Source organism: Marmota marmota, unplaced genomic scaffold (assembly GCF_001458135.2).
Source record: "Marmota marmota marmota unplaced genomic scaffold, marMar, whole genome shotgun sequence".
Classification (NCBI taxonomy): domain Eukaryota; kingdom Metazoa; phylum Chordata; class Mammalia; order Rodentia; family Sciuridae; genus Marmota; species Marmota marmota.
The window spans coordinates 2826800-2850457 of record NW_026000224.1 but is presented as its reverse complement, the minus strand read 5'-3'; the positions used below and the strand labels follow the sequence as shown (position 1 = coordinate 2850457).

The 23658-nt window shown below is 44.8% G+C and overlaps 1 protein-coding gene across 2 annotated transcripts in view; it reads right to left on the bottom strand.

Moving 5' to 3' along the window:
* Csmd1 (CUB and Sushi multiple domains 1) overlaps positions 1–23658 on the bottom strand; it is a 1636907-nt gene that overhangs the window by 586916 nt on the left and 1026333 nt on the right. For both annotated transcript variants that reach the window (XM_048792812.1, XM_048792813.1), the window contains exon 6: positions 17602–17714. In XM_048792812.1, the coding sequence (XP_048648769.1) occupies positions 17602–17714 (113 nt within the window). The remainder of the gene's footprint in view (positions 1–17601; positions 17715–23658) is intronic.

Below are 23658 nucleotides of genomic sequence, written 5' to 3'. Positions count from 1 at the left end.
TTTTGGCCCTTTGTCAAGGATCAGATGACTGTGGCTGTGTAAGAGTTTCTGATGTGAACACCATGCTGTGCTTATTACTGAAGAGCTCTAGTATAATTTGAGACCAGGTATTGTGATGCCTTCAGCATTACTCTTCTTGCTGGGACTCTTCTGGGTCTTTTATTCCTCCAAATTCATTGTAGGTCTATTTTTTTCTAGTTCTGTGAAGAATGACTTTGGTATTTTGATAGGACTTTCATTGATTCTGTGTAACACCTTTAGAATTATGGCTATTTTGACAATATTAATTCTGGCTAGCTAAGAATGTGGGCGGTCTTGTCACCTTCGAAGGTCTTCTTCGATTTCTTTTCCAGTGTGGAACAGTTTTCACTGTTGAAGTTTTCCACCTCCTTTCTTAGATTTGTTCCTATGGAGTTTATTTATTTTTGAGGTTATTGTGAATGGGATAGTTTTCTTGATTTCTTTCTTACCAGATTCATTACTAGAGTATAGGAAAGCTATTGGTTTATGAATATTGATTTGATATCCTGCTCCTTTGTTGAACTTATTTATCAGTTCTAGAAGTTTTCTGGTGGAGTTTTCTAGATCTTCTAGATATAGGATAATGCTTCACTAAACAGAGATAATTTACCCCTTCTTTTCCTGTTTGTATCCCTTCAAGTTTCTTCTCTGGCTTGGTGGCTCTGGCTCGAGTTTCAAGGACTCTGCTGGGTAGCACTGGTTGGCAGTGGACATCCTTGTCTTGCTCCTGTTTTACAGGAAATGCTTTCAGAATTTCTCATTCATCAATGTCGTCCTTGAGTTTGTCATACATGACCTTGAAATATTGAGGCAAGATCCTTATATTCCTAATTTCTCCAGTGTTTTTAACATGAATGGGTGCTAGATTTTGTCAAAGGCCTTTTCTGCAGTATGGAGGTGATTATGTGATTCTTGTCCTTAGTTCTATAAGTGGTGAGCTACATTTATTGACTCATATATGTTGAAACAACCTTGTATCCTTGGGATGAAACACACTCGATCATGGTGTTCTATCTTATTGATGGGTTTTGAATGTAGTTTACTAACATTTTTATTAAGGATTTTTTATCTATGCTCATCAGGGTTATTGGTTTGTAGTTTTCTATTGTAATGGGCTTTGTCTGGTTTTGGTATCAGGGTGCTACTAGCTTCGCAGACTGTATTTGGGAGCGTCCCTTTCAATTTCACAGAATAATTTGAGCAAGGCTGGTGTTAGTTCTTCCTGGTCTGGTAGAACTCAGCTGAGAATCCATCCTGGACTTTGCTTTGTTGGAAGGTTTTTAATTGCTACTTCAATTTCTTTGCTTGCTATTGATCTTTTTAGATTTTATAGATCTTCTTGGTTCAATTTGGGCAGGTCATTTGTGTCAATGTCTTCTAGATTTTTCAGTTTATTGAACTATAATTTCTCAAAGTAGTTTCTTGTGATGCTCTGGATTTTAAAAGTGTCTGTGGTGACATCTCCTTTTTCATCTAAATGTTGTTGATTTGGGTTCTTTGACTCTTTCTTTTGGTTAGTCTGGCTGGGGGCTTATCAGTCTTGTTTATCTTTTCAAAGAGCACACCCTTTGTTGCATTGATCCATTGAGAAAATATTTTATTCTCAATTCATCAAGACATGATCTTAATTATGTCCTGTATTCTACTGATTCTGGAATTAGTTTCTTCTTTCTTTTCTAAGTCCTTGAGGTATCATATTAGGTTACTTATTTGAGATGTTGTCGTTGTTATTGTTTTAATGTAGACACTAAATGCTATAAAATTTCTCCTTAGAACTGCCTTCATAGTGTTCCAGCTTTTGATATGTTATATCTCACTCAAACAATGTTCATTATTAATATGAGAAGACACTGATTTCCAATGTGTCTCCTCATCCAATATTGGCTCTGTCTGAAGCCGTCTAACAACCACATAGTAGTGGGGCCTCACACCCCAAGGTCTGGCAGCATTTGTGACCCAGCTTCCCAACCCTTCTCCAGATGGTGATGTGAATGAGGTCACAGGGGCCACACCTGCTTGGCTTCCAACTCACCTTTATCACTTATTACCTGTGACTGAGCAAACATGCCAACTTGACTTCGCTTAGTTCCTCACTTACAAAGGGGTAACAATGCAGATGACTGTTCAGTAGGATAGTTCTGAAGGGTGTCTAGGTGGGGACGAGTGGGGGTCACAGAGTATTTGCCCTGCAGGTGTATTGGGTCTCCTGGTTAAAGGGCTGCCCATGAAGGGCTCACACAAGACATTTCTTCCCAGGACCTGATTGATAGCGCTAGGCACTTAATTATGGTTAAGTGATTAGGAGAGACTATCATCTGCTCAGAGTGGATTTGATAGTCATTGCTAATTTGTATAAAATAATTATGTAATTAGAGTAGTCACATATTATATTTTGATCTTAAATTAGATAGGAACAAGAACTATTTATTAATGAACTTGCTTTTCTGCCTCATCACAAGCAGAGGCTTTCTAAACAATCGACCATGGCTGCTTTGTTCTCCGCAGGAAAGCCTGCTGGTCGCAATTCCTGAGATTTCCTTCCTGGTGGACCAGGCCCTTCTTCTTTCAGGAAGAAGTGATGGCTCACTACAAACCTAATTTTCCTCAACATGGAAAAAAAAATTTCAAAAATCCTTTTAATACAAAGAAGTCAAAACTAATTGGGAATTAAAGAGTTAAAAAATAAAATTTAAATGTCATAATATCTTTTGGTCTTTTGCCAAATTTCCTCTACTGATTCTAACATCTTTTACTCACACTGTTAATGGTTTCATTTCACCATCTCCTTTCACAGAATAGCACATTGCCTCTGAGTCACCTTAAACTGCTGCAACCAAAACACCCTCTCTTAAGCTTTTCTTAAGTCACTTTGGATGCCCCAACAATCTCTTTACACTGTCCAGGAAAATCGATTACAATTTCTTCTCTTCAGATCTCTGACTTCCAAATTCAGACAGTGATAATTAATTGAAGCTTCTCAGCCAGCATTCACTTGAAATCCTGTATTTGCACGTGGTCTTCTGCAATCAGAGGCAGGCAGGGTAACTCTTCCACCGCAAAATCCATTTTGTGTTGTCAGCCTTCAGTTAACATTTGCAAGGTGAGATTTCCCTTGAACTCTGGCTAGATTTGTTAGCATTAAAGGTGGACACCTGTCAGAGGAGATTTTTTTTTTTTTTTTTGTAAGAAACAGTTAAATTTCCTGCAGGAGATTGCAGAAGAATGTGTGGCAAACTAATGAAGAGGAAATGAACCATGTCTCCCTTTCGGGTGCTTATAAGTTCCAGACATTAAAGCAAATTAGTACCATAGTCTCTTTCCATTACCATTATTTGGACTCTAACATACACCTTTATTTACTACATACACTCAGCAGATCTGTGTGAGAAAACGTGTCTTATGCCTCATGTTTTCCAAATTCAAGAAACAAAAATAAATTAGATATATTCTTGGATTTTATTCTTGTAAAAAAATAAATGAGCTTTTACAGAAAGAGCTCTTACCTTGGCAAGAAACAACAGGTTTAGATTTGCATATTTCAAAACATCTTACAATGCTTTCTCATATTATAGCCTAGCAATAAGAAGTACCACTGTGTATTCTTTTAATAAAATACGCATGGTGGTTATTATGTTTTGTTTCTTTCTCATGTGGGAGGAAATTATTTAAAGCCAATAAACGTAACAAAAGTATCATTTGAATTTGTATCATGGTGATTTTTAATGCAAATGTCTGTCCCTCTGCTGAAGGTGAATGAGACTTGCCCTTCCAGAGCTGTGTGCATTCATCACAGGAAATGGGGGACTCGTGGGGGACTCATTCATCATCATCAAAAAGGACAAGAGAAGTCAGGCCATAGGTAAGGACTCAGTAAGGACAGGTCTTCCTGAGTCAAAATTACCCTTGGAAGAAGTAACAATATGGCCATCAACCCTAAATCCAAGGATGGTGTTATGGTTTAGCTGTGAGGTGTCCCTCAAAAGCCCATGTGAGGGACGATGCAAGAAGGTTTAGAGGTGAATGGCTGGGTTATGAGAATTTTCACCTAATTAGTGCATTGATCCTCTGGCAGGGATTAGCTGGCTGGTCACTGTAGACAGTGGGTTGTGGCTGCAGGAGGTGGTCACTGTGGGTGTGCCATTGGGCTACATATTTTGTCCCTGGTGAGCGAGTCCCTCTCATCAGTCCAGCTGCTTTCCTGACACACTCTTCTGCCATGACGTTCTGCGTCACCCCAGGCCCATCAAGGGAGTCAGCTCTCTATGGGCCGAGCCACAAAACTGTGAGCCCCAATATACCTTTCCTCCGCCACATGTTCTGGTCAGGTCTTTTGGTCACAGCGGTGACAAAGTGGAGTTAAACAAATGGGTTCAGACAGGCACAAACGCCCTACGTGTGCATGTTCAAGACACCAGGCCGACGTGCAGACAGCTCGGCGTCACCTTTCTCTTTATTAAAAGTGGACATCTCTAAAGGATGCTTATCCCTGAATTTTTCTTACATTAATGGTTCATGTCCCGAGAATCTTTAGGCCTTGACAGTCTTCCGTCAGCCACTGGCTCGGGGGCACGCGTGTGCACGGGCAGGCCTGCTCAGCTCGAGGCTCACAGCTCCCACAGGCGTCTCTAATCATACTCTGTGCCTCCATGTTTTCTTATTTTCCCTTCTTTCTTGACTTTTTCTATTACATTTCGCCTGACATAAGCTTAATTTCAGAATGGCTTACTTTATAAATCTATCTTTTTATTTAGATAGCTTATTATAAATTTAAAAAGCTATTTTCACTGAGTTTGTCTGATGTGTGTGGGGTCCCTGAGGAATGAGATTCCCCTTCCCTGGGCATTCTGGTCTCCGCCTTCAGAACTTCTGCTCAAGCTATGGCTTGTCTTTCAATGCTGATTCAGTGGTAATTAATAAGAATGCAGACAACAGTAAATGTCGGTGAGGATGTGGGAAAAAAGGCACACTTGTACACTGCTGGGATTGCAAACCAGTGCAGCCAATATGGAAAGCAGTATGGAGATTCCTCAGAAAACTGGGAATGGAACCACCTTTTGACCCAGTTATCACACTCCTCACTTATATACACAAAGGACTTAAAATCAGCATACTACAGTGACATAGCCACATCAACGTTTATAGCAACTCAATTCACAATAGCTAAGATATGGAGCCAATTCAACAGATGAATAGGTTAAGAAAATGTGGCATATATACACAATGGAATATTACTCTGCTATAAAGGATGAAATTATGGAATTTGCCAGTAAATGAATGGAACTGAAGCCTATCATGGTAAGTGAAATAAGCCAACCCCCTAAAACCAAAAGCCAAAAGTTCTCTCTGATAGGCGGATACTAATATATAATAGTCGGGCGAGAGGAGGTGGATAGAAGTTCATTGGATCAGACAAAGGAATGAAGGGAAGGGAGGGAGATGGGAATAGGACCTTAGAATGATATGTGCATATATGAATAAATGACCAGGGGAACTGCACATCACGTCCAACTGCAGGGATGAGACCCTAGTTAGAGTAAGTGGGGCTCCATGGAGGTAGGTCAACACACACGTTAACTCCATGTATTTATGTCCACACACATATCACTGTCATTATACCTAAAAAGAAAAATTAAAAAAGAAAACAGAAAAGAATTCGTATTCAAATAAAATCAACCTTATGGAGTATTTGAGAATACTAACAGTAACTTATCTTTAAGTTCAGATTGGGGGACTATGTTTATTCTTTATTTCCCTATGTTGTATGGTTCATCTTTATTTAGAAAAATATAGAATACATAAAATGAAAAAAGCCATACAAAACACTATATTTATAACTTAAAATAGAAAATTAAAATTTTGCTTTACACATTAAAAAAAATGCTAATTCAGTCTGTAAATAATTAACTTTTTTGGCAACTGCCTTTTTTTTTTTTTTTTGGTGCTGTGGATTGAACCCAGGGCCTTGTGCATGTGAAGCAAGCACTCTACCAACGGAGCTATAGCCCAGCCCCAACTGATTTTTTTTAAGTAGTTCAAAAAGGACGTTTGCTGAACATTCAGAGTCCACGGTTATGTCTGCTAATGGATGAACTCCTGTGGGGGGTGGTGCCAGGGAACACTACCCTGGACTGAAATTATACCACATTCTTATCACTTTATGTGCTTAATCCAATTTTCACCTCCTCTAAGGTCCAGTGCTCTCCTCTGGCCCTTCTCCCACCCTCTCCCAAATGCCCAAGCCCTTCAGCCTGGGGACAGGCACACAGCAGAAGGTGGGAGCAGGCTACACTGTGCGTGGGGCTGGGACTGGCAGGAGGAGCCAGGTGATGCCAAGGGAAGGTTTTGGTGTCTGGGAGAAAGAACTGTCTCAAATTAGGTCAACAAGAGGGAGTGGAACTGGCCACATGGCCAGGTGGCCACAGGCATGGACGGACATTTCAGAACAGAGCCCACTCGTATGTGTAATTATAAGGCAGCAACAAAGACCCTCCGATCGACACCTACAATTGCAGTACTTCATCACACCTAGAAACCACGGACTGTAAGCACAGCATTATTTATGTGACACAAAGAAAGACAAAACACTGCCAGATAAACGATCCTCTGCTTGGAGATATCAAAATGTGAAAATATTTACATCTTAGACTCACTGTAATAAAGTGCTAAGGCTCTGCTGTTGGAACAGGAATAAAGGGCTTTGTGTTCATTGAATAGAGATGTTTTCATTGCAGTTATTTGAAATGGGATTTATTATATATGTGTTTTCCCAGAGCTGTTTTTTAAACTAATCTTTTTTGTGCATGACTTTATATTTCTATAAAGTTTATGTTCATCATCTATAAAAACTGACTCAATTTCTAGAGGAACAAAGAAGGCAACATCAATCCTTTAATATAACCAGAAAAAGGGAGAATTTATGAAACTTCAGTGGGTTTTCCCTTTGGTGATTTCAATGCCTGTCATTGAAGCCCTAACCAGCACACCACTGAGGCCCTGCTCCTAATTCCATGAGCACTGCTCCTAAGAACACGGCTGGCCTTGCTCAGCTCCAGGGGCCCCACCTAGAACTGACCACCTTGAAATTAGCTAATGAAATGACCTAGGGAGTCGTCCATAAAGAATCATCGAAGTGAGAACTTTGTTTCAGAAGAAATGGTGTGAAATGGGATTTACCAGGCAGAGAAAACTGCAGATCACTCAAGGGTTTGGAATGAGCAGCGCCCTGAGTGTTAAGAAGTCTGAAGCCATTGGCTGGGACTTAACAAGACAAGAGTAATAGATCTTACGCCAGCTGAGCCCAATGGATACAATGTATAAAAATTTAGTTTTATTAGTAACATATAAAGCAGATGATTTTACATTAGGGAAATTCAGAAAGCAGTGGGTTGAAGAATCTCAGAGGTAAATAGCACTGACGGCTATCTTCATGCACTATGGCATCTCCTCTAAAAGCTAAGAAAAGCTAAAGTCAGAATTCCATTTTACTTTAGTATTCCCATAATTAAAATTCTCTTGGGCACTTCTGGGTGTCTCTGAATGGATCAATGAAATCCAAAGGAATTTGTAAACCATTTGTAACACGTTTCTCTTTCTCAAGGTGAGACATCCAACAAATGCATCTAAATTTTATATTATTGTATACTATATAGTATGTGCTTTTTCAAAAACTTGGATTATTTCAGTTATTCCAATAGTGTTTATGTCACGTACAAGGTGTGAGAATGATTGTCAATGAAGCAAATTGTAACACAAGAGGGTTTTCTTAAAAACACAGAATTTTTAAAAGGTAAGTTTGACTTCTAAATAAAGATCACAGTCATACTGTCACCCACCTTAGTCCTGGGACACAGGGATTGACTCAGCATTTCCTGGTGGACCACAGTGGAGGAGAATTCCTACCGTGGAGAGCCACCGTAACTTCTTATCCCAACTTTTATTCTTAAAAGTTGATGGCACCCAAATTATTCCACTTTTATAAAAAATGTCTGAAAGATATCATTATTTTTTACTATCTCAGTAGTAATCTGCTCTAGCCTCACAGAATAATGTAGATTTTAGCAAACAGTTAACCCTGAAGTCCCACAAGATATGTCATAGGCAGGAATAAATCTGCCCCTGAGAACTATAAAGCAAACTGCAGTGTGAAGCACACCTTATCCATGGAAATCCTGGGTAAACTGCCATCCTGGGTGTCATCAGATGCTCACAGGGAGCGACCTGCTTGAGGACTGAGGTGAGGAGCTGGCAGTGCACGGGGTCCTGACAGAACACAGGTCCTTCAGTTGTTCTCTTCCAGTGACCTGATTTCTGAGCAGAGACACACAATGACTGGACCTGGAACCCAGATGTAGGTTTACAAAATATATGGAGGATTGTGACATGAGAAGATTTAACTAGGAAAAGTCTTTAAGCTTAGTTACCACCAAGCTAAGATATGAAGAGTTGTGACATAGGACACAGGCCAGCATGAGGACCCCAGAGACTTGGCATGGTTCTGTACGACACAGAACATCCTGCTTTGTTTTTCTGCCTACTTCAATGTAGTGTAGCCTTGTGTGTGATAAATGCTATTGCAGAGTTCACTCTGGGACATGGCCCGGGTGATCCTTAAAATATATTGCTCACTGAAGCTGGGCAGGTCTGACAGCAGCTTCTATGACAGAGACATTATTGTCTCTCAGGGTTTATATGGACACATTGGAGACATTCTAAAGGAGACTCTTGGAGCCTCTGGGTGGGCACTCAGTGCTGTCTGGCAGTGACCATTCATCATTCGCTGCATGAAACTTAAAAGTCTAACAAGCAGCTCAGATGCACAAGCTGAGCCGCAGCCAGGGACCTGTGTCCTGAGGAAGTGAGGGAACCCTTTGGCCTGCAGGGTGGCTCTGGGTCTCTGTGGAGAGGAGCCCACAGATGCAGGGTACTGACCTAACACTCGAGAGCCATCTTCAATGCTAAGTGCCATCTATGAGACAAGGTTCGCTTTCCTGTACTTCCTGTTACCCCAACTCCCCCCACCCCCGTTAGTGACCTACCCCCTGGTGCCATAACCCTAAGCCAATCCCAGTCCTTTCCAGGACCCCCTGCTCTGGAAAGCCCCAGGGCGCCTTCGAGCTCAGCAACCCCATGCTATCCCCACCCGCCTGGCTCTCACGCCAGCACCCCAGCCCAGCCCACGGCGCCACACCTCCAGCTCCAGAGCCCACAGAACCTGAACCCGAACATCTCACGCCCTCTCTCCTCTCTACAGAGAGGTGGCCTTGGCTTGTCAGCTCTGACAAATGGACTTCCCTGTGGCTCTCTGCCTGGTCTCTGTCCTTCAGCTCCCGCTCGCCCACATCTTGCTTTCTCACTCTCCGTCCAACAGTCGCCCTGGCCCCGCTGCCGGTGAGAGAGGGCCTGCAGAGGAGTGGGCTTAAAGTGGGCGAGCTGAAGGGCAGAGCGATCTCCACCTTAATACCACATAACACAAACTGTAGAAAAGTGCTGCAGCAGGAACCTATGAGCCTCGAAGCTTCTCTTATTGTTCACGCCTAAGAACTTAGCACCTTCCTGCTGTTGCCAAACACGGATCTGTTTTCAGTAGCTGCGCTGTCCTAAGGTTGGCCCCCAAGCCAGCCATGTCAGCCACACTCAGCGGTTCAGAGAAGGGAAGGTTTTAGTTGAAGTGGCTTTACGTATCACAATAAACTTCTGTTGGTCACTCATATTTAAACATACAACCTTTAAATAAATCAATATGCAAAGATGCATGGACTTAAACCAAAAGTCTGGCACAAACTCAAGAGCTCATTTATTCCTTCGTCTGCCTGGGGTGTATGTGTGGGGGTCTTCTTTTAATGAATGAGATGGCGCACTTGTCTTAAGAAGCACATTCTCCTGTTTCAATACCATGAAGAAATCACCCACGATCCAGTCAGATGCTCACTACGGAAACATAGGCACAGTCATTGCCCTATCCTCAGTTGATACCATAAAAGTGAATGTTTACCTTTATGGTTACTTAACCTCCTTACAGACAAAAGGAAAATAAAGAAAACCTCAGCACCTGTTCACCCTCTTTGACAAAGGAGAGTGGGGGGGGGGGTCTAAGGAATACTCAGTGCACAACCAGACCTGGCTGAGGGGACAGGAGGTAAAGATTTGACCCTGCGTGTTGCCCTGGTGGTCCGTCAGCTCAGGTGTGTGCTCCACCTTGCAAAGCAGAGCACAGGATTTGCCAGCACTGGTGGGCGGGGGGCACCTCCAGGGGACCGGGTCACCAGGAGGAGGTGAACAAACAGAAGATCAGTTATTAATTTACACAATGCCTTAGTCATCAATGGGACAATTAGTTTATGGGATGGCAGTCTACATGGCCCCTCCAATGAGGTGGTCAGAATGGAAAGCAGACCCCGGCTCCCTCATCCCAGCACCCTGAGGCCACCTGCTGGTTACAACAAATGGCTCCACCCACACGGGGTGCCCAGGACCCCAGGTTTTTCCTGAGCCTCACCACTCCATCCCAGGTGCTCTTCCTGAGCAGAGCCTTGGGCTCAGTCTTCTCCACCTGCTGTGCTCTCCTTGACCTTCTCAGGCCACTCGCTCCCTCTTAGAAGGGCCTAGGAGTGAGCCCATGAGACGCCCTTTCCCCTGTTGAGACTAGAGCTGAGTTTATGGGATGCCAGGGGTTTCTAGGCACCCAGACCTTCACCAGGTTCTCTCTTTACCCTTCCCTGGTCCCTAGGGGGTCACTGTCACCATCTGGTTTTATGGAATAGGACACGGAGATTTGGCAGGGGTGGGACTTAATTCAGGGCCTAGTGCCTCCAGGTGTCCATTAGTTGTTGGACCTGGACCACGAGGTCTGCCTGCAGCCCCACTGTCCGACCCCACAGAAAAGCACTGACGGAGGAGGGAGGTGGCAGGAGGGAGGGAGGTGACACGTGAACCCGCAGCAGCTCCAGGCATCTGGGCCCCAGGCAAGGGCAGCCTGTGGCTGGAGGGCCGCCTGGCCAGGCCCAGCCTTTCCTGAGCTGGCTGTCCTCCCTTTCCTCTCTGGGACAGTGCAAGTTCCTCTCCACGGGCTCGTTACAGAGCTGCTCTCTCTGCTGTCCCCTCCATCAGGACTGGGCCCCCACTGGCACCTGCTTTCTTCTTGGAGCCTACAGGTCAATCTGAGAAAGGAAAGTGGAGTGAATTCCAGCATCTTCCAGTGCCGCTGTCACTGGGCTCTCTATTTTGGAAAAATAAACCATGTCTCCATCTCCTCTGATCACAGGAAGGTCATCTGAATGGTCATGTGGAGTGGGAGAGCCAGCCAGCTGGGAGAGCAGAGTGGAGAGGTGACAGACAGAGGGGACAGGGACGCCAGTCCGCGGGCTGCTCTGCCTTCTGCAAGCCTGCGGTGGTCCCACCCCTTCCCATCTCCCCTTCCTGTGCGCCAAGATGTGGCCTCTTCCTCTCTGACCCTCAGCAAGGCCTCCATGTTTCCGGGGATGCTCTAGGCACTCTTGTCTGGCCCCATGTGCGAGAGAATTCAAATTACATCTGTCACCACATAAGCATGGCTACCGTGGTAACAAATATTCATGAGTATTCCATGGATCAGGAACAGAGCAAAATGGTCTAGTCCAGCACCAAACAGTATTGTAATAAATGCTTTTAAAAGTAATACCAGCATGATTGGTTTTTTCCAACAATTATACAATGAAATATGGTAATTTGTCATTTTTTAAAAATTTGTCATTTTTTAAAATTTTTGGAAAGTATTTTTCACTGAAGTATGACACTTATAGAAGAAAGGATTCTTAGTATGAGTGACATCAGGTCAACCATTTCTCAGATTCCTGGACAGTACAGTTAGAGGTGTCTGTGTCTGGCTCCTGGTGCTGCTGCCTGCAGGGGCAGGGAGTCCTTCCTCTGTTTTGCTTCGTGTCCCAGCGTAGGCCCAGGCACGGTGGCAAAGCTGACCCCAGTTTCCATCAATACTGCAGGCATCTACCTGGGTCCTCCCACACACGGGGTCTAGGGAAGGCTCCTGCTCGGGGCCACAGGACATTCTCTCCCCAGGGAGGTTGCACAGCTCAGAAGTCCTCCCGCCTGGTTCAAGAAGCCACTCTGAGCTCTCTGCACCACTAGAGATCTCAAGGTCCGGCCAGCTTTCAGGGATGGACCGTGAGGCACTGAGACAGGGAGGCCTGCGTGGCAGAGGCCTTCCAGGCACAGCTCTAGACAAAGTGTCTGTCACACTATTTGCTCACCTCCACGGCCTCAGAACGATTCTGCGAGGCAGGTCTCGCTAGCCTTATGGAGGAAGAGGAGGAGACGCCCAGGTCAGAAAGGTGTTGGCTGATGGTAAGTATTGACCCAGAGCTGAGGCCAAGGAGTCAGTGGACTGCAACCCAGAGATGGACCTCTCTTTAAAAATACTGAAGTTGGCACTTGGCAAGGATTTCTTATTTGAGGGAAAAAAAAGTAGATATTTGGGAAAAGTGATTATGTATGTCTGATTTGATGAAATGACATTTATTAAGAACAATTTTCTTGTGGGGATTTAGTGGGTTTAGAAATAACTTAGAAGGTATAAGTCTACATTTCGCTAATTTATGTGATGGAACAATATTCTGTGCGGTGACCGTCCCGTGTAATACCTCTTCGTGGAAGGGCGTGGGCGATGCCACCACCAGAGGGCAAACCCGGCCTGCTCCTAGTTCTGCAGCCAACAGTCCTGGCCCCAGGAGGATGGGAGCACGTGGGTCCTTCTTTCAGGTTTCGGTTGAGCACCTTCTGGCTCCAGATGACGGTCCCTGCTATTGCCCAGTTATTGTTCCAGACGAAGACGGACATGTGCCTCAGCCTCAGCCTGGGGCTCTTTGCTTTCAGGTAGAGCTCCAGACACTCAGACCCTGAGAAAGTGCCAGCATTGGAGCAGGGGAAGGCTTAGGTTTCATCTAACACAGGGTAAATCTGGGAACGTGAAGCTGACACCCAAATGTGTTTTAAGTAACAGGAAAGTCCTCATTTTGTATTAAGTCTTTCACTTAATTAAAAAGCAAACTCAGTACATCTACAGAACTACAACCTACAGAGCAAGCTAATGACTTGTGCTAATACAAGGTTTAAAGCCACTATCAGGTTTCCACTTGATTTATGAGACAGGGTATTCTCAATTTAAATTGGAACTTTATTACAAACACTTTCCTTCAAAATGATTCATCCATTACAGAAACCGATGGGAATTTCATTTTGTTAAAACTGAATTTTTATGAATAGCCAGGTGAACATCTGTAATTTTGAAGCCCAACACTTAGATGCCCATTTAGGAGTAGAGAGCCCTTCATGGTTCAAGATTAATATAATTTTTAAAAATTCATCTTGTAGACATCACAAATGTCTAGATGATGGATTATGCTAATAAGGCAGTTATTTAATTATAATTAATGGTGGAGGCAACATATAAAGAATGGGCTCAATTCTCAGCTGATTTAAAGAAATGATATATCCTACATAACTCTGTCATTCACTAAGAACTGTATTTTTTATAGGTATAGCAGACATTGCAAATATATCTGGTGGCTTCGTTTGTTCTCATGCCATTTTGAAATGATGGTTTTTAGGAATGGCAACCACAGAGCAGGAAGCCTGTCAGTCCCTGCACTCCTGTTCCTGGCATGATTCCATGACATGGCTAAAGAGGGAAAGTCAAAGAAACTGACCCAGAGAACGTTCTGGGAGATGAAATTTATGGGGTAAGAAAGAGACAAAAGAACATTTTATGGTGCTGATGATCTGAGCAAGAAAAGCATGAAGTTAAAAAGAAGGTGATATTTATAGAAACCATAAAATTCCCTGGTGGCATCTCGCACCTAGATAACAAAAGAGTATCTCTTCCAGAGAAATTACCAAAGGCTGCACTGGCAGGTGGGAGCCCCCAAGGATTCTCCCAGATATCCCTGAATAATTGACCATCCTGGACTCCAGGTGGCATGGGTGTCACCTTCCCAATATCAAGAGGAAGTGCAGCTACCCTGACTGAAAAGGCAGCAAGCACAAAATGCAGGCCCTTAAATGTCCCCCTTCCCTACGGCAACCAATCAATCAACCAATCAATCAATCAAGACTCAGGGTCTCTGACAGAGGAGGACTTGCGGGACAGGATGGCAGCTCCTAGTCTGGAGTTGTCACTGCTACAGCTATTCCTGTCCTATTGGTGTCTAGAAGGTTGATCAACCCTGCCTTTCCTCTTTGCAATTGTGCTGGTAGTAACAACAGCAGGTGTCCCCGTCCACGTGTCCAGGAGGCACGGGAAGGGCCTGAGGCTTTCTGGTGTTCAATCTTGGCACAGAACAAAGGGAGGACCTAGAAGAAAGGCACAGTTCCCCACCTGGGTGCAGCTGCTGTCTTCCCATCAGCACTTGGACCTCATTTAACAGGACCCGACGACCATTCACCCTTGGCATGAGGAACCTGAGCCTCCCACTAGAAGGGTCAGGAGGGTTTGCAGGGAGGTGATCTTTGTGTGACTGGCGGGGACTCTGAGAGGAGCCCCTGCCATCCTAAGCCACTGCCTCTTCTCCTGCCCTGGGTTGCCTGCAGCTTTGTTCTAGAGTCAGCAACAGAGAGTCCCTGGTTTCTTCCCTTCATTAAAGACAGTTCTTCCCTCTTGAGCCAGAAAAATAATTGCGATATCTTTCTGCATAACATTTATTGTTTTAGTCAACTTTCTTGCTCTGTGACCAAAAGACCTGACAAGAACAATTAGAAGAGGAATATTTATTTTATGGCTCATGATTTTAGGCATTTCAGTGTATAGACAGCCAGGCCCATTCCTTGGGGCTCGAGGTGGGGCTGGACACCAGGGTGAAGGTTGGTGGAGGAAAGCAGCACAGAGCATCTCACCAGGAAGCAGACAGGGGGAGACTCCATTTGCCAGGGATAAATTATACCCCCCAAAGGCACACCCCGATGACCCTCCTCCTCCAGCCACACCACACCCACCTCCACCTTCGGTTACTACTCAGTTAATCCCTAGCAGGGGATTAATCCAGTGATTAGCTGAAGGCTCTCCTAACCCAACCATTTCACCTCGGAGCCTTCTTGCATTATTTCATACCTGAGCTTCTGGGGATGTCTAAACCATACGCTTAAGATGGTGCTTCTCAGCATTCCCACGTCCTCCTTTCAGTGTTTCCTGCCATCCTCCTGGTGGCTCGGTGGAGTCAGCCTCCTTCTTAGAAGGGTGACACCCAGCCTTCTGAACAGAGTCTGCCTGGGTGTGCTCTAGACCCATGTCCTGTTAACTGAGATCCAAGTGCATGTGGCCATGCTGTCAGGGACACACTCCAGCCAGAACCTGAGGCTTTCCAGCTGGGCCTGGAGACTAGACCACCCCAACCCACCCCTGCCTCCGTGCTTGAGCACTCTTTTTACTTCTTTTAGACTTGGGCACAAATTTTCTACTCCCCTTTCCTCATATTTATAAAATCAAAGTGTATACGTTGTAATTATATAATTTGGTTATATGGTACTTAAATAAATGTATGTTTTCATTATATATTTAATTATACATTAATTGTAGATAATACTTTATGCATATTCTACTTTAATTATGTATATACCTATTTGTAAAAATATGTGTTGGTTCTAAAAGTGTATGTGATGGCTGGTACATTCAAGTTATTGCAATTTTCTGCCAACCAGTATGTTTCTTAAATATGCCAGTTTGGGAGCATTTTTAAATGTGATATTCTCTACTTTTCATATTTCTTCCTATCACAGATCCCATGCCAAGGCCACTGTTGCGATCTGAGGACTGATACTTAGGCATCTGTCTTTGGTTCAATGCTGAGTAACTCACAGGGGCTCCTGAAGAGGAGAGCCAGCACTACTGACCCACCTGGCCAGAGGACCATCAGACTACCAGCATACTAAACCCTGACCCTGTCTCCCCCATGCTGGGGGTCACCTTCACACAGGTGCACTGGCACAGAGCAGGCTCAGATGGATTCCCCTCAGACTGCAGGGGACGTTCCTCGTCCACCCTGTCTGCATTGGTGCCACCTCACTGCCAAAGTGTCCCTCCCTCACTCATTTTCTCTTAACTACCAGAAGAGGTGCAGCCTCAAGATAAAAACATTCCAAAAGGAAAGATGTGTCCTGCATCCCTCCCAAATCATGAGAAAGCACCTCAGCCTCAGGACAGTGCATTTGCAGCCAGAGGGGGAAAGGTGGGAAGTCCCTGGCACCAGCAGGTGAAGGACAATGTCCTTCTGAGGTCAGACACATTTTGATGAAGCAAGTTGCCCTGGATTCTAAGTCAGGCAACGCTGCTGGTTCACCTGCCCCGGCAATGGGTGGCCAGGGAAAACCGCTGATCTCCATGGCTCTCCCCCACCTGCATTTCATCCCCTAAAAACACTTTTATTCTCCTATTTGTACAAAAGAAAATAATGAAAGTATGTTATATTTTAACCATTTCAGACAGGAGATGCGCAGACCAACTGCTGACAGTTTACTAAGATCTCCACAAGGAGGCGCCGTGGCTTCCCTCACACTCTGGCTTTCAGGGCAGTCCACGCCGCAGCTGCCTCTCTGACTCTCTCCTGTCTGCAGTGTGAGGGAGTCTGGCTTTCCGGGTTGGGTTACCCTGGTTTCCAGGCATCACACTTGACTCCTGCCCAAGGTCAGGATTTAATGGCGGGCAGCTGGGAGTTTGAGAGGTTTGCCTGGGAGGGGCATTATGTGCTGAGGACAGTCATGTTATTTTTATTTGCAAATGCAAATGGAATGGTTTTCCGTGGACCACTTAGTAGACTGGATCTTCTTGGCTGTATTAATGAGGATTAAAGGTTGCTGGAAACGTGGGCATTGATATGCTGCTGTCCAGGTCTAAACATTGGGAATCCGATTCCAAGAGGAATTTTCAGTCACACTGCCTGCTGAGGACCAACGACTGTCCAACTGTGCTCAGTTTCAACAATCCCAGAACCTCATCTGAGATCCACAGTATGTAGGGAGTCAATCAGGTACCTGGGTTTTGCAGTATGAAGACCTCTTAGGGCTGAAGTGAGATCATGATGCATCTGCATGTTTTCATACAACCTGTCTGCTCTACCACTCTTGGTGTGTGAATGAACACAATGTCCAGGCAGTCTGGATATTTCCTGGTTATGCTTAAATACTTAAAATTAATGCCAAAACATACTTATTGACTAAAATTTACCAACACTTTCAGCAAAATAAGAAACTACAATTCATACTGTCATAGTACAAAAGATTTTCTATGGAGTTGCTGGTTGCTGCCCATAAAATTTCCAAACTTAACTGCTCTTAATACAGTAAGAATCATGATGGACACCACTGAAATACAGAAGACAGTGACAAAGTGCTTTCAAGTTTACTTATATCACTTTTAGCATCTTTAGCAAGGTGCTAAAATTTTTAGGGTTAGAAAGGACAACCATGCCTTCTGTTTGTATATATGTATATGTATGTATGTATGTATGTATGTATGTATGTATGTATGTATATATATATATATATATATATATATATATATATTTTTTTTTTTTTTTTCCTTTTAAGCTGGAGCATTCTTACCTTGAAACTGAGCATTGAAGCCCTTGCGCCGATGGTTGCTATCAGATGTGAAATGCAGCCGCAGCCAGTTCTTGCTACTGATGACAGGAGAGGGAAGGTTCATGCCCGTGAGCCTACAAAAGAGAGAGAGGAGAAAGGTCTCCCTTTAAAAAACACAGAGAAAATGTCCTATACCTAAATCGTACTTCAAAAGTGGATTCTGTTATTCTTTTTTGCAATGGTTAAAACAGAGGTGATCTATTAGTTGCCTTTAAAACTTAAAATGATTTGGATAGCTTTATCTTTGCCCAAATATAAATGCTAAATTTACCCTTGATTAAAAGGAAGCTTTCAAAAACATTTGACATTTTGAATCTTCCTTGTTAATGATGAATACATGAGAAGACATATTTTCAATCTCATGTCATTTCCTCAGGACCTTAATCACAATGAGTCATTAAAAGAAAAAGAAATAGGCAACTGATAAGACTCTGCCTTTCTCCATCTGGACACTCCACGGTTCTATTAATTTGGAGTCGGCTGAAACACACTGTTTATCACAGGGGGCCATGTTTCCCACGTTCCATCTGCAGAATCTGCAGCCCAGGCCTCTCCCACTGACATAAAGGAAAGGGTCATTTAGAAGATGGATGACAAGAACTGTCAAAGAGATCTGAAATGGAATAAAATCATGTTTTACTAAAGTAATGTATTAATCTTTTAAAAAGGAGATATGATCCATCTCTGTTCTCTGTTTAGAGTATCCAGCCAGCTCCCCAACGCCCAGGTCAGCTGTCAGAAACACTGGAGCCCTCCCCTCGCCCCGTTGACAATGTCCCATGCTTGCAGAGGAAGAGAAGCCTCTCAGGAATCATGGCCCTGTGCGTCAGAAGAGCAAGAAACGCCCTCAGCGGGGCCGGGCTGGAGCACCCCTGGAGAGCATACCCCAGCATGATCGTGTTCTGGCTCTGCCGTGTGCTGGCAGAGGCTCCAGAACTTTGTTGTGACACTTAGTTTCCCCATCTACAAATTGGACATGAAAATCAGTCACCCCTCGATATCCACAGAGGATTGGGGCTCCCCCTAGGCACCAGAACCCATATATGCTCAAGTCCTTTATATGAAAGGGCACAATATTTGAACATAGCCTACACACACTGTGTTTGAATCATCTCCAGGTTACTTATGATCCCTAAGAAAATGTGAGTACTTGTTAAAATGTAAATACTTATTATACAGTATTGTCTAGGGAATACTGACAAGAAATAAAAGTGTGTACACGTTTGGTACACATGCATGATTTTAAAATATTTTCCATCTATGGATGGTTGAACCCGTGGGTGAGGCCTGAACGTCTACATGAAGGAGTTGGAGAGGTTTCGTAGATGCTCACGTGACTGGACGCAGAGCACACTTTTCATGCTACTGGACTTAGATGGTACATGCACTATATAATTATGCTGTATCTCAGTTGCCAAATCTGTTTTCAAAATGATGCTTATTAGCGTAGATGATCCGGAAAGGATGGACCAATCTGCTTATAGTAGAAACCTGGAGAACCATGTGCCCTGGAAGCGCTGGACTGGAAGCACACATTTGTGTGGTCAAGGGATGCCTCATTTCTCTGCACAGGATTTGCTGGAAACCGTTTAGCTGTGGAGAGCATTTCCTACTTATTCCATTACCTGGAGGAAAAGCAGTCAAATGACATATGTAGTCAAGCTTTCTGATGTCAGGGTGCTCAATTTCCACTGCCAATCTCTAAATGTGCACGATCCATTTAAAGTTAAAAGTCAAACCTTGACTGTAACCAATTGCAACAGTGTTTATGTCACTGTGTGAAGGAATCTGCAAGAGGAAACAGTGCTCAGACTGGCCTATTTTCTGGATTTGTCTGCTACTAGGGCGACAGCTGGACAAAGCCGACGCCAAGACATGCATCACCTTCTTTCCCTATTGAGATTATGATGCTCTTTCTATTGGTCTCAGGCCCCCTCCACTAACACCAAGAATGTCTGCAGGAGAAGTCAGTCTGGATTCAAGAATCCCCAGCCTTCCCAGCTCAGCTTCACTTTCATATGACCTGTTTATAACTGAAATCAACTTCTACTCTGTTGTTGCTTTAAAATTTATGCTTTTCTCAATTAGATTATTCTTGATGGTTCTAATCACAAAAGCTAGGTGGAACTAACAAGGTTGGCACACACAGCCTCTCTTCCCCAACCTGACTTTCCAAACACCCCCACATAGGAATGTCTGTTTTGTGATAGTCAACAAACCTTTCTCTGAACAGGGGTCAGGTAGTGGGTATTTTAGGTTTTGGGCTGTGGATGTGACTCAGCACTAGAGAGTTTGTCTACCATGTGCAAGGTCCTGGGTTCATCCCCAGCACTGCCAAAAATAAATAAATAACTGAATTAATTATTCTAGGGCCTGTGCTCACTCGGTCTCTGTTGCAACTGGTCAACTCTACTGTACTCCTTCAAGAGCTGCCTCATGATGGGTGTGACTGTGTTCCCACAGCACTTGTTGACATTGACACCTGGATTTCATATCGATTTTCTGTGTCACAAAATATTTATTACTTTTTAAAATGTCTTCACATCAAGTTAAGAATGTAATAACTCATTCTGAGCCTATGGGCTAAGCCCAGGGGGCAACAGCTTGTGACCCCTGGCTTGGTATATAAAGGCCATTTGTAAAATTACAGAGTGGAAAGAAATTTAGATGGTACATATCAATCTAATGAGACTAAATCATCAGAGTAAAAGGCACAACTTCTTCACAGATTCCTCTCCTCTGGAATCAAGCATGAGGACTTGTAACAATTACGTAATTCATTTTGCATGGTTGGAACCAAGCTGTGCCAATGAGTCCTATTCCAAAGGAGATGAATTTCTTGATTTTCACTTGTGAGTTAACAAATAATCGTGCCCACTTGGGGATGGGGTCACTCTAGACAAGGCCTCTCCTTAGAAGGGCACTGTCCACAGGACTGGGGTAAGGTTTGGCTGACTTTCAACTCAAAGATTCTGCTCTGAAGTCAACTGTTCTTTCACTGAAAACCAATGTAAAGGAAGTCGATTAGTCTGCACCAGGAGATGATTCGGGAACTTGCTCAGCATGCGGATGACTCAAGTAAGACTTAGAGGGGGAGAACTCAACAGCGGTTCTCTGGGCAGGCGTAACAAGGGCCTCGGGCTGCCCACATGCTGAGGCCCTGCTGCCCAGCCCATGAGCACCACGCCTCACCTGCAGTTCAGACAGGCAAGGGCTATTCTGACTCTTTGGTGGGCCCAGTATAATCCAGGTATCCTTGAGGCTGAGAGGAGGAAGCGGAAGGCAGTCATAGAGGGGCCTATGCAGAGAGAGTCAGGCCGCAGGCCTCCACACCACTGCTGGTGGCAAGACAGACCTGGGAGGGCCACAGGGGCCCCACTGCCCTTCTACGCCAGGGGCTGGTGTCCTGCAAGACCTGTCCAGACCTCGAGGGCAGTGTTTGTGTTGGTGTGAGCCACGAGGTCTGTGCTAGCCATGGGCAGTTGGCGAGGAGCAGCTGATCTTGTGTGTATCTATCTATGAACCGAGGCGATAGGTGCAGCTTTTCATGCCAACATCCTTCAACACAAACAGAAACCCAGATAGGATCTTCCAATAAGTATGTCCTATTTTTCATTCTTAGGCAGTACTGAAGAAAAGGAAATATGGTGGGACATTTCATTACTTTATATCTGTAAAGAATCTTGCAAAATCAGTGCAGTTGAAACCTTTTCTGTAACTATCTGGGATTGGAAATCTACGATGGTCGGAGGGAGTTTCTGACAGGGCCTCTAGGGTCATTTTTCTACTTCATTTTTTTTTTCCTTCTTTAATTTTGGTGCTAGGATTGAACTCAGGGCTTTGCATATATATTTTTTAAGTCTACTGAATTCGTTTTTTTAATAAATAAATATTTTTGGAAGTGAGACAGGTCAACATTCGGGAACTGATATGAAGACACAAAGCAGAGACATTCCGAGGACAAGTGAGGACATCAGGGCGGGTGTCTGCCACTGTCTTGGTACATGGGCTCACAATCTCCTGTCCTCAGGTACAGAAGCAGATGATCACCTGGGAAAGAAGGTGGCCTCTGGGACAAGGATACCGGGCTCCAGCTGAGTGTGGGGTGATGAGAGGTGCACCTAAGTCCAGGGAGAGCACTTCCCGGGTGGCTGCCCAGCTGTCCTGTCCCCTGAGACCGGGGCCAGGAAGCCTGAAACGCCCTGCAGGGAGAGGGCCGTGCTGCCCTGCAGTGCAGCCTGGGAACTGGCCGCCTCACCGTTTTCTCATGAGTGCCAAATGAAGCCACTCTCACCACTGGCAGATTCATCTTCCACCAAGGATTCAAGAGGGCTTGGCTTCTGCTAGGAGTGAGAATACATGTAGGACCCCTGGGGTACTTGAAGTTAGACGACCTCCTCTAGCCCAAACAGCACAGCCTAGTCAGTCCCACCTTCTCCAGGTGGATAGCCGCGGATCTGAGGAGCCTGTTTGTAGCAGTCCCCTGGGTCACTCCTCGCCCAACTGTCCTCAGCCTCGCTGTGGCGAGTGGTTCCCGACAGTCTCAGCCCCTGCCTCCGTGACTCATGCAGTCCACCGAGGAACTCAAAAAGTGAAGAGACAACTTGAGACGATTTCCTAAACCGCACCTGGAAATGCTAAAGGTTTGTGAAATTGGTCTGTTCGAGCACTTCTGACATGACGCCAAATTACTTATATTTTTAGAAAATCATCATAGAAATCACAGGGACTCTCCTCTGCATTTGAACCTTTTTATGATGAGTACGAAGCCAGAAAGTATCAGTACGATTAGGGCAGACTTGAAACCACTCCACTCCCTCAGGAGACTGAGAGGTTCAATAAACCCATTACTTCCAAGAGACTGACGACTGTGGAACTGGGGGGATATCTCACAAAAAATGCAGTATTTTCCCCTGTGTTCCTGTGGATGTAGGATTGAGATGACTCACAGTGTGGTGTCTCATGCATCTGTTTTGTTAAAATTAAATAGAATATTCTGATCAAATGGAGAGTTCCAGAAATGTCATGTTTCCCATGGGGTGTCATCTATATTACAAGTGAAATCGACGCTTATGAGCCAGAATTGGGTTTTTGAGACAATGCCAAGCCTTGCTCTAGACCTCGATGAAAATAACCATGAAAATGAAGCTGGTTCTTATCTTGTGAGAACGTGGAGAGAGCTGTGAGTGTGTAGGCACACAAACCTACACCTGTACACACATACGGATACACACGCACATTTATACACACACTTGTGTATTTATGAATATTCTTAGAACTCCCGTCCCCAAGTTCCTTGCACCCATGAGCATGTTACCCCTTTGGGGGAAACATCATCTGTAAGCACAAGAACAGCAGAGCACTCAGGGCATACTTCAACGCCACACAAGACTTGTGTGGGGACATTCTGGCTCTAGTTAAGGGAAGGCGTCCTGTGAGCCTCTCCTGTTCTTGGTGTGGGCTTCTCCCTACCTCTTTCCTTGGCTCACTCTCCTCCATCACTCACCCTCACCAACAGCTGCGCTTGTCCCTCTCAGGACTCAGCCTTCACCTGTGGTGCCTCGGGGAGTCCGTGCAGCCTGCAGCTTCTCGTGCCTCCAGCTCCCCTCCCTGCAGCAGGGCTCCCCGCAGCCTGGGGAGCAGCACGCCCCTCCCCAGCCCCTCACTGCCCTGGAGATCAGTGGCCCCTCCACCTGCCAGCCACTCCCCATCACGTCCCTGGCTTCCTGCGTCTCCTTCACACCCCACATTATGGCTGTCTACTCGCGGAAGCCGGGCCTGACCTCCACGTGAGGCTGCTCCCCTCTGCTCTGTCCCTCTGGACATCCTGGACTTTCGCCTGCAGGCATTTTATAAGCAGTGGTGGCCTGGCTATTTTGGGGACTGCTTGATGGTAACAGCCCCTGTGAACTTGAAGCCTGCGCTCTCCCTATCTCCCAGCATACAGCAAAGCGCTGGGCATAGCATGGGTGCTCAGTCCACACTGGGCTCACCAAGTTCCTTCCAGATCCTGCTGCA